The following is an 11,332-nucleotide window of genomic DNA, read 5'->3' on the forward strand; positions in this document are numbered from 1 at the left end:
ATTGGTACAATTCTTTAGCTACTTCTCTCGTGCAATCAATTTTTATTTTTAGATTTACTCAAGATTTGAATCAATTTTACCCTTAAAGATTGGTACTTTGCATCACTTCTCCGTCTTCAATTGTGGAATAAGTGATGGCCGGTGGCCAGTCCACAATGGAGGCTGGCCAACCCTCACTAAATACGACTATTCCAAAAACCAATCCTAATCCATTACAATATTCAGATCTGTTCAAACCAAAAACCTTGAATGATACATTACATAGTCAGATCCAATCACTGTCCCAAATTCCAATGAAACCAGTAACTTACCTACATGGGGTGCCATACATTAAATACACTGAAGTAGAAGTTGATCAGATGAATATCATTGAAAATCTTCAGTATGTTGTGGTAGGAAAGTTCTCATATGGCCAACCAGATATTGAACAACTTCGTCTCATAATCCCTACACAATGTGGAATAAAAGGTGAGTGTAGAACAGGTTTTCTAAGAAACAGCCATGTGCTTATCAGATTAAGTCTTTTTGAAGACTTTGTGAATTTCACATCAAAGCCTGTATACTACATTCAAGATAGAGAGGGATACTCGTACCAAATGAGAACACTGATCTATGATTCGAATTTCAAGGTTGATGAAGAAACATCAAAGAAAATGGCATGGATTTCCTTCCCAAAGTTATTGCCTACATACTTTGTGAAGGAAACTCTTTTTTCAATTGCATCTGCAGTGGGTATTCCTATACAATTGGATATGGCTACGATTAACAAGACTAGACCTAGTTGTGCTAGGGTCAAGGTTTTAGTAGATCTGGTAGCGGATTTACCCAAAACGGTGAGGATGGATATTGAAAATGAAAAAACAGGAGCAATAAGGACTGTTAATGTTCAGATTCATTATGATTACCTCCCTAAGTATTGCAAGGAATGTAAATTACAGGGACATGATGAATATGATTGTAGAATTATAAATCCAGAGCATGTTCAGTATGACAATGAAAGGGAGGAAATGCCAAAGGAGAATGGCAAGACAAAACCTCATAAAAGCTTTGATGAAGTGCACAATAGTAAGGAAAGCAATAAAGATCTCCAAGAGGATAAAGAAATTGAAGCAAAAAAGGCCAAGAGATTACAAGCAGAGGAACAACATAATAAAAAGCAGACTAATGACAAAGGCAAACAAAAGCAAGAGGATGGAAACCAACAAGGATATGAAGGGAAAAAGAATTATGGAAAATACAATTATAGAGGATACAATAATTTATACAATTATTCTGCTAGAGTGTTGGCAGGTGGAAGAGTGTTAGGAAATTCGGGAAATTGGAATCCCATCAAAGACAACAGAAACTTCAATGCTGAGAAGGGAAGTGCAAATCATAGCAAACAGAAAGAGACAACAGTCACTGCTACATGCAACAAATTTAACACTTTGGTGGACTTGGAGGAGGAACAAGAAAAACAAAATGAAACACAAGAAGGAAGCACACATAGTAGTAATCCTGTTAAAGAGACAGCTAGGCCATGGGTGGATGCTGCCTTTGGGAAACAAACAGAAAATAACAAAGTTATGAAAGAGCAGGGAAAGATAGATAGCAGACAAGAGCAAGATAATAAGAATGAGAAAGGGGTAGGGGATAATCAGTCAGAGGAGATAGCCATACAAGATTCAGAAAGAACAATTACAGATATCGTGGAAAATGATAACAAAAAAGAAGATGATAACAAACAGATTACTGAAGGCCAAGACGTACTTCAACCCATAGAAGTACATGACAGTGTTAATTCAAGCTCATATCAGCAAGTGGAATCAGCTAGACAACAAGTGGATCAAATGAAGGACTTACCGGAAGAGCCTCCTCATACAAACAATATGGGTGAAGGAGATACAGCATCATCTGCAAATAAGGAACAAAATGATGAAAGGGAAACACAAGCAAGGGATCAGAGAGATCAAAACAACAGAGATACAGCCATAGAAATGCAGGCAATTTCAGGAAATCATAAGTATCAACTGGTAGCCAAAGATCATGAAAACACAACACAAGAAGAAGTGAATCAGAATAAAATAGATATTGGAGAGGAGGAAGCAGGTGAAACTATTAGTTCTGATTTAATGGAGGGCAACAATAAAGGAGATATTTCCCCTAAACACTTGACAAAAACTAAAAAAAGGTCACAAGCCAAGAGATAAAAGTGTTCCTCCCAAGACAGTGGGAGAAGTACAAACAAGGATGGCATGTTCTAAAGGAGTTTCTCAATGAATAGCTCATTAATATGGAATATAAGGTCTGTAAACACTCAACAGGCCTTTGAGAGGGTAGTACTATTGCATAGACAGAAACATTTTAATTATGTTGCCTTACTAGAGCCTTTCCAGCATGTTAGACATATTGACATGTACAAATTGTGGTTAAATATGGGGACATCATGGCATAATGTGAATGGGAAGATTTGGATTTTTGTGGATGCAGAAATTCAAGTAGAAATAATGAGAGATACAGAACAACTGTTATCCTGTAGATTCACTCATTTGGGTGATGGGCAAGAGTTGGTGCTTACAGTTGTTTATGCGAGTACTGATAGAAGTGGGAGAATAGCTCTATGGGAGGATCTATATGACATGTCTTCACACATCACCATCCCATGGCTTGTGGGTGGGGATTTTAATGTCATTACAGATGACATTGAGAAATTTGGGGGTCTTCCTGTACAGTTTGCAGAAACAGAGGATTTTAGACAATGTATAGACATTTGCCAACTGATGGATCTTGGTTTTACTGGAAGTATGTTCACATGGTGGAATGGGAGATCGGATGAGGCTTGTATATTTAAAAGACTGGACAGATGTTTGGGAAATCAGGCTCTGCAGAATTGTTTTCCTAATTTGGAGGTAGAGCATCTCATTAAACAAGGTTCTGACCAGTCCCCCTTGCTGGTAAATATGAGAGCAGATAGTAGACCAATTAGGAAATCTTTCAGGTTTCTTAATTTATGGGTGGAGCATGAATCTTTTCTAGATGTAATCAAAGAAAATTGGGTGGAATCTTATGGCTCAGACCCCTTCTTTAACTTTCATAATAAGTTAAAAAAAGGTGGGAAGAGCTCTCTCTAAGTGGAGTAGGGACACTTATGGTGATATCTTCAAGCAAATTGAAACTCTAGAGGAAGTGGTGCAGGTGCATGAGCAAGAATTTGAACAGAATCCTACAGGGCTTAACAGGGAAAGGGTACAAGCTGATCTGATCAGGTTTTATGCTATTGAAGAAAAATTTTGGAGACAAAAAGCAGGGATGCTGTGGTTTCAGGATGGAGATAGGAACACAAAATTCTTTCATGCTCATGTCAATGGAAAGAGAAGAAAGCTACAATTACAGAGAATTCAAGATCATACAGGTACATGGCTGGACACTGAAGAGGAGATTCCACAAGAAGCAATCAGATTTTTCTCAGACCAATTCAAAGAGGAAAATATCCCTACATATTTCTCTATGCTTGATAAGATTCCTAAAATGGTTACAGAAGAACAAAATCAACAACTCTATGAAATGCCAGATGAAGCAGAGGTGAAAAGAGCAGTTTTGGTTTAAATGGAGACAGTGCAGGGGGTCCTGATGGTTTCACAGGAAGATTTTTCCAAGCTTGTTGGGAAATTATTGCAAATGACTTGGTGACCATGGTGAGATCATTCTTCTGTGGGCATGAACTCCCAAGGTATGTAACTTGTACCAATTTGGTTTTGATACCAAAGAAGAAAGAAATTAATACATTTTCTGATATGAGGCCAATCAGCTTGAGTAACATCACTAGCAAAGTTATTTCAAGAATCATTCATGAAAGACTGATATATCTGCTACCTGAGATCATTTCACCTCAGCAATCAGGATTTGTTAAAGGCAGGAGTATTGTAGAAAACATTCTGTTGGCTCAGGAAATTGTACATGATATTAGGATTAGAGAAAAGCCTGCAAATGTTGTCATTAAGCTTGACATGGAAAAGGCTTATGACAGAGTATCATGGTTATTTCTAACTAAAGTCCTGAGGAGAATGGGGTTCGGTGAATTTACTATTGATCTGGTGTTTAGAGTTATCTCAAATAATTGGTATTCCATTCTGATTAATGGGCAACCTCATGGATTCTTCAAATCATCTAGAGGAGTAAAGCAAGGAGATCCACTGTCCCCTACTTTATTCATTTTGGCTGCAGAATGTTTGTCTAGGGCTCTCAATACACTGCATACTGAGGATGAGTACAAGAAATATGGGATGCCAAAATGGAGTCCATATGTCAATCATTTGGCATATGCAGATGATACTATCATTTTCACTTCTGCTAATGAACAGTCTATGAGATTAGTGATGAAGACTTTGATTAATTATGAGAAGGTGAGTGGTCAGAAGATCAACAAGCAGAAAAGTGCTGTTTATATGTATCATTTGACATCTCATAACATTAAGGAGCTGGTATTTTCTGTCACCCAGATTCCTAAAAAGGATTTTCCATTCACATATTTGGGTGTACCAATCTACTATGGGAGAAGAAGGAACATTCACTACAAGGAGATAATAAAAAAGATTCAGAATAGACTGAGCTCATGGACTGGTAAGCTGTTATCTATTGGAGGAAGGACAACACTGATTAAACATGTTTTACAGAGCATGCCTATACACCTACTATCCGCTTGTGACCCTCCTAGTGCTATACTTGCTCAGATTCATAGATTGTTTGCTAAGTTCTCTTGGAGCAACTCTGTGGGAAATTCAAGTAAGCACTGGGCAACTTGGACAACCTTATGTCACCCACAAGAAGAATGTGGCATGGGGTTTAGAAGCCTACAAGATATATCTAAAGCCCTCTTTGCTAAACTGTGGTGGAACATGAGAACCAAACAATCCTTATGGAGAACTTTCATGAGTAAATAAGTATTTAAAGAAGTTTCATGCTGTGATAGCCCCTAGCGGATCAGGTACTTATGTGTGGAAGAAGATGATTAAATACCGAGATGAGATGGAACATGAGATATGGTGGAAGCTTCAACAAGGTAATTCTTATTTTTGGTTTGATAATTGGACAGGACTGGGAGCCCTATACCATATTACTCCACCAGATTTTGAGTGTGATCCCACAATCATCCTTGTAAAAGAAACTGCAGAAGTGGGGCAATGGGATGAACAGTTGCTAAGAAGAATCCTTCCTGAGGATCTAGCAGACCATATTGTGCAGCACATTAATCCACCAAATGAAAATGGCCAAGCAGATAAGGCTTTCTGGAAATTAGATTCGAGGGGGAAATTCACAGTTGGGTCTGCATTTCAATTGCTCAGACAAAGAAAAGACCCCAGTAATTTGTATAAGCAGATGTGGATCAAAGGACTACCAATAAAGATATCTTTTTTTATGTGGAGATTTTGGAAGTTCAAGCTACCATTGGATGATAAGTTGAAGAAATGGGGACACCAATTCCCTTCCAGATGCTATTGTTGTCAACATCCAAAAGTGGAAGATACCTCCCATGTCTTTTTACACTCACCAACAGCTCAAGCCATCTGGAAGTATTTTTGTGGACCAGTGGGAATAAATACTGAGAATTTGCAAGTTATCCAAATAATTAACAGATGGTGGGATATGCCTAGTAGACTACATGCCAAATGCATCAACCAAGCTGTCCCTGCTATTATTATTTGGGAACTCTGGAAGAGGAGAAACACTATGAGACATGAAGGGAAGGTGTCAATCACAAAACTCATTTACCAGGTGATGCATACTTTGATTCAATTCATGAAGGTGAGAAGGAGAAATTTTAGGTATGCACCATATAATTGGAGTGTGATTGTTAAGGCATTACAGAGATATTCTCCAAAGATAAGAGTAACACCAGTGACTTGGAGAACTCCAGATATTGGATGGATAAAAGTCAATACTGATGGAGCCTCAAGAGGAAACCCGGGTAGGAGTTCATGGGCCTTTTGTGTAAGGGATGAAAGGGGAGATGTGATACAAGCACAGGCCAGAGAAATAGAGGATCTTCAAAGCACCAACACCGAGGCAGAGGCCCTAGCCATTTTACAGGATCTCAGGTATTTAAAAGACAGTCAATGGGATCAAATAAGGATAGAGACAGATTCACTTTTGCTGAAGAACTCTATTCAAAGGACATGGGAAATTCCTTGGCAAATCATTACTATGGTGGAAGAAATTTGGAGAATAAGTGAGGAAAAAGTGGTGGTGATAGAGCATATTTATAGGGAAGGAAACAAATTAGCAGATCACTTGGCTAATTTAGATTTGGACACAGGGGACATACAATTCAATTCCTTTCATGACATGGAGAGCCACTGTAAAAGAATTGTGAACAGTGACAAATTACAGCTGCCCTGTCTAAGAATTAGATCATGTTAAGGAGACTGAATATAGGGGGAAGGTGGGAGAAAAGGAGGTCCTCACACTCAAATCCTTTGGGAGGAGAATGTGAAGGATTTGGTTTACACTAACTGTTTGTTAATGGTTGCAGGTACACAAACTAACATAAATGGAGGATTTTAATTCAACAGGTACCACAGAACAACCACACTGAAGGAATACCAACAAGCAGCGAAACACAGTGTAATCAGGATGTTGAGAAGTTTTACCAGCATAAATTGCAACTGGTTGGAGACACTTTTGACAAATGACATGAAGTGGAATTACTGCTCCAAATGATTGAGCACATGGAACACAACAGACCTCTTGAGTACACATGGGCATACATTTTCTATTTAGTGGTTGTTTCTTAGTTGGTGGTATTAGCACCCCGGGATGCTCATCCTACTGAGAACTGGTCATTAGTTAGAAAATGTACTGTCTTGGTGCATATAGAGGGCCAAATATAGAGCATGTGAGATATAGAAACAGAAGTTTTTTATGGAGCAATTATTTCAAATTTCATTCTATTAGTAATTTTTTAACAATTTGTAATATCAAATTAAGACAAGTTATAAGTCTTAATTTGATCATTAGTTTAAATTTTGTATTTTCATTAGCCTTTTGGCTAGAGTTGTACAAACTTCTGAATTTTTTGATAAAATTTATAAAATTAGCCCTAGGCCAAAAGCCTAGTGGACTTTTATTTAAAAAAAAAATGTGAGGGGATTATTTAATTGCCTTTATAGTACGGGACCGACAACATAATCTCACCCCCACTTACTCCTCGGTTCTCCCCAATCTACTATTTTAAACACAAGTATGAGTTGGTCTGCCTCGCACATTGTAAAACTTTTCAGAGAATGCTATCTCGATTATCACCCAATTCTTTCCCATTTCATCAAATTTCAAAGAGTTATGGAAAGTTATTTTGTAAGAGCATGTTTGGATGAACTTATGCTTATAAGCTGCAAATAGCTTATAAGTTAAAAAAATAAATTGAGATGGTTTAACTTATTTTTTTTTTGTTTATAAGTTGTTTTAGGTAAGCTAAATTAAATGGGCCTAATTATTTTTTTGAGCTTATTTTAAGCATAAAATAACTTTAAACTGGTCAGTCAAACACTCAAAAAAACTGAAAACAGCTTATAAGCAACTTATAAGTCAATCCAAACGGGCTCTAAGTAATTTTAGGTTTAGTTGAGTATAATTATATAATTTTATCATATTTATCTTATCGCGTAACCAATCAAGCAATTATTTTGTCAGTAAATAACGAAAAACTTTACTATGTGTGAGTTATGCCATGTCATACTTGTGTGAGGGCCTCAATTGATTGACAAGTGTACAATATGGGTCCCACATTCTCCATTTTCAGTTCTCTTTTTCTACTCACCTACCAGGCTACCACCACTTCTTCCATTCAACAAACCCCTCCCACTCCCCCCTCCCCCCCCCCCCCCCCTCCGCCTTTTCTAAAACGCAAATAACTTACACTACCATCCGGAAGTTTGACAACTGCGTACTATTTTTCCAGGTTTGTTTACAGCCATCTGATTGCACAAGTTAATAACACAACAAGGCAAGATGAAAGAATAAGTAATGTTCATGATTAGAATTTCTGGAATATAGCTGAAGTCATTTAAAATGGAGAAGGCTAATGATAAGAATAAAATATAATGTTAAATTTAATCTATTAAGTATAAATTGTATCCGAGAACCCCATTAAAGTAACCTCCTGACACAGAAGTACCACTTGTACCAATTATGAGAGGTGAATTCGGAATTTAAATTTTATAAGTTTAATTTTAAGATTATTAACATTGAACACATTGTATTTTTAAATACATATATACGATTTATTAAATTTAATAATTTCTTACACATAAATTTTATTGCGCATATAAAATTATGCGTTCAATTGTATCAAATGTAGAAGATAAATTAATATATGCATGAAATAAATAAATAAATAAATAAATAAATAAGCCGAAAAAAGAACCACGACCAAAGGCAGAAAAGTGAGAAAATCATGGTTGGAGTCTAATATATAGTGCCTCCAACGGTAGAGAAAAAAAAAAGATTAGAGTGGAGGGGGTGGAGAGTCCGGAACCAAAATGACCCAATAAAAATTCAAGTGAACAAAAATACCTTAAAAAATTTTTTGGTACAAAAGTACTTTTAGCGCAGTAAAATACTGAGCCTGCTCCGCAGTCACATGAAAAAGATAAAACATTAGGCCGGCTCAATAGTAGAATACTGCGCTAAAGATACTTTTGTACCAATTTTTTTTTTTGGAATATTTTTGTTCACTTAAATTTTTAGTGGGTCAATTAAATTCCGAACTCGCGGGAAGGACGGGGTACGTCTGATGGGTGGAAAAGGACGGTAGAGTTTTACTGTGGTTGGAGAAAGAAACAATATTAAGGATAAAGTATGGAGTAGGTAAGAGAGGTGAGACCCACGCACTATTTTTTTAAAAAAAGTCACCCTCACATGTCACGTCATATTTGTGCCTCACCCGGCGTAAAACTTTTCGAAGCTATGGGGTCCATAACACTACAATCGATTTGCTACATGCATCAAGGGACCCATCAATTATTAGTTAGTTTCCATAAATTTTCTCTTGAATAAAAGTACATTGGAAGGTGTTAGATACCTCTGAAAAATTTCATGGTAGGTGAGGGCCTGCGGGTTTTTATTAAAGTACACATTGTGGGTTCTACTGCTTCTCTCTCTCCGGTATTAACCGCTTCAACACCCCTCCCCCCCGCCACCCCCAATACACCTCCCATAACCTACACTAACCTCCCTTACTAATCAATAATCTCATTTGGCAGCTTGACAAAAATGCTTTTATTTTTTAGTTTGTTTACACAAGTCATTTGATTGCACAAAATGTAAAATACACAACAAAAAACAGTGAAAGAATTAGTAATGTCCTGAAATTAGTATTACCGTAACTAATTACCTCTGCCAATTCAAAATAAGTGTCACTTTAGCAAGTAAAAAAGTTATTCAAAATAAACATCACTTTAGAAATTTAAGACCAAAAAATTACAAATATTTCCAAATATGCCGTTAGCATTAAACAAGTAGTCTTCTCTAATATTGCACAATTATAAAATAAAAAATCATCTAATAGATAGGGATAGTTTAGTAAACTCAACATTGTATTTGTTGATTTCTTAATGGGCATAATTTTTACTGAAATAACATTTATTTTGGGACAAAAAGAATAATTAAAGGCGTTCACAATGAAGAATAATTTACTAAAAGTTTTACAACGTGTGAGGCATGCCAACTCATATTTGTGTGTGGCATTCCTTTATTGACAAATGGACAAATGCAGGTCTTACTTTCCAAACAATCAAAGACTCGTGTACTTTCTTCTTTGCCATCCTTTACCTCCGAGTCCGGCGCCAAAATGATCTATTTTTTTACACTTATAGACACAAATAGCAAGTCTTTTTTTCTTTTTTTAATACCAAAATATGTATTTCGTTGGATATCCAATGAAATACCAAAAAAATTATTGTTCCGTCAGGTAAAAAAAAAAAAAACTGCTATTACATTTCGCCACAAGTGTAGCGAAATGTTACAATATATAATTTTTTTTTTGTATTTCGTGCATTTTCCAACGAAATAGACCAAAATTTATTTTGTTCTATTTCGCTGATTAAGTGGCGAACCACCCCCCCCCCCCCCCCCAACCCCCTTTAATTTTTATCGTTTTCGGGAACCTTTCCACTTTTACCCTAAATTTTATTTCTTATCACTCTGCGCCGCACCCTTCATCCATTCTCCATTCTTCCTCTTCCTCTTCCTCTATTCTCCATTCTTTCTCTTCTTCTATGAATCCCATCACAAGGATATCTCAACTTTTGCTCCATAATCTTCTTCAAACTATTTTGAGGTAATTTATTAATTTTATAACTTTTTACTTATATTTTTTGATTTATTCATTATAAATTAGTTCACATTTTTATTTTTTGATTTATTTATATCTTGTACTTAATGTAGTAGCTTATAATAAAGAAAACAAAAGTGACAAGTTTAATTAATCAATAGTTGGTAATTGCAGTTGTTGCTCCAGTTAAAAAAAGCTTTAAAAAATGTTAGTAGAGTTTATTGGTCAGCGAATTACAATTAAAATACTAAAAAGATCGTTGAAGCTACTGGTTAAAAAGGTATAAATTTCTATTATAAAATGTTCTTTTAGTTAGTCATTTTCATAGAACATCAGTTAAAAAAAAGATGAAGAAATTGTGAGGAAAGTAAGATTGCTAAATATGTATAACCTAAAGATATTTGTATCATTTGCTGGGTCATTTTCTAATTTCAAATTGTGACTAGTCATTGGAGATTATTTTCTGTTGATAAGCATGAAGAATTTTACTTTTCAAATTAAAAGTATAAGATCAAGAAATTGTGAGGAACTTGGACTTGTGGTTTTTTGTAGATAATCATCTTTTACTAACTTGACTAATCCCCTCTCCAGTCATATAGTTTGTTTTAAATAGAAAAACAGTAGTTATATATAAGATGAATACTATCATGGCAATTAATTATAATGAGCTTAACCAAAAGTTTAATTACATTTCGTTGACCACATAGCGAACTGCAATTATTTTTTGACAGTTGTACACGCATTACATTTTTTCTTTTCTCATGTGATAATATATCTTATAATTTGACCTTTGTTGACTTTCCTATTGAATATATAGTAAGCAATTGTGTAATTTGCTTGGTTGTCAATTATTCTAACAGCAGAGGCTTCGCGTTGCAATGTTATAGGTATGGTTCGCCCCAAAGTCATTGTACATCCAGGTCCAGAAAACTATGATGTGTTAATTGTCACACCCTCATCTTGATAGGGCATGATGGGCACCCGACTCTCTTCAGAGTCGAGCGAACCCTTAAACATTCGCTTTAC

At 35.9% G+C, this 11,332-nt stretch overlaps 1 protein-coding gene across 1 annotated transcript; it reads left to right on the forward strand.

Moving 5' to 3' along the window:
• Positions 1 to 2,255: 2,255 nt before the first annotated feature.
• Positions 2,256 to 3,585, forward strand: LOC132637818 (uncharacterized). The gene is made up of 3 exons (XM_060354850.1): positions 2,256 to 2,933; positions 3,091 to 3,391; positions 3,518 to 3,585. Exons 1-3 carry the CDS (start codon positions 2,256 to 2,258, stop codon positions 3,583 to 3,585), a joined length of 1,047 nt encoding a protein of 348 aa, XP_060210833.1.
• The last annotated feature ends 7,747 nt before the right edge of the window (positions 3,586 to 11,332 follow it).

This window comes from Lycium barbarum, chromosome 4 (genome assembly GCF_019175385.1).
Source record: "Lycium barbarum isolate Lr01 chromosome 4, ASM1917538v2, whole genome shotgun sequence".
Lineage (NCBI taxonomy): Eukaryota > Viridiplantae > Streptophyta > Magnoliopsida > Solanales > Solanaceae > Lycium > Lycium barbarum.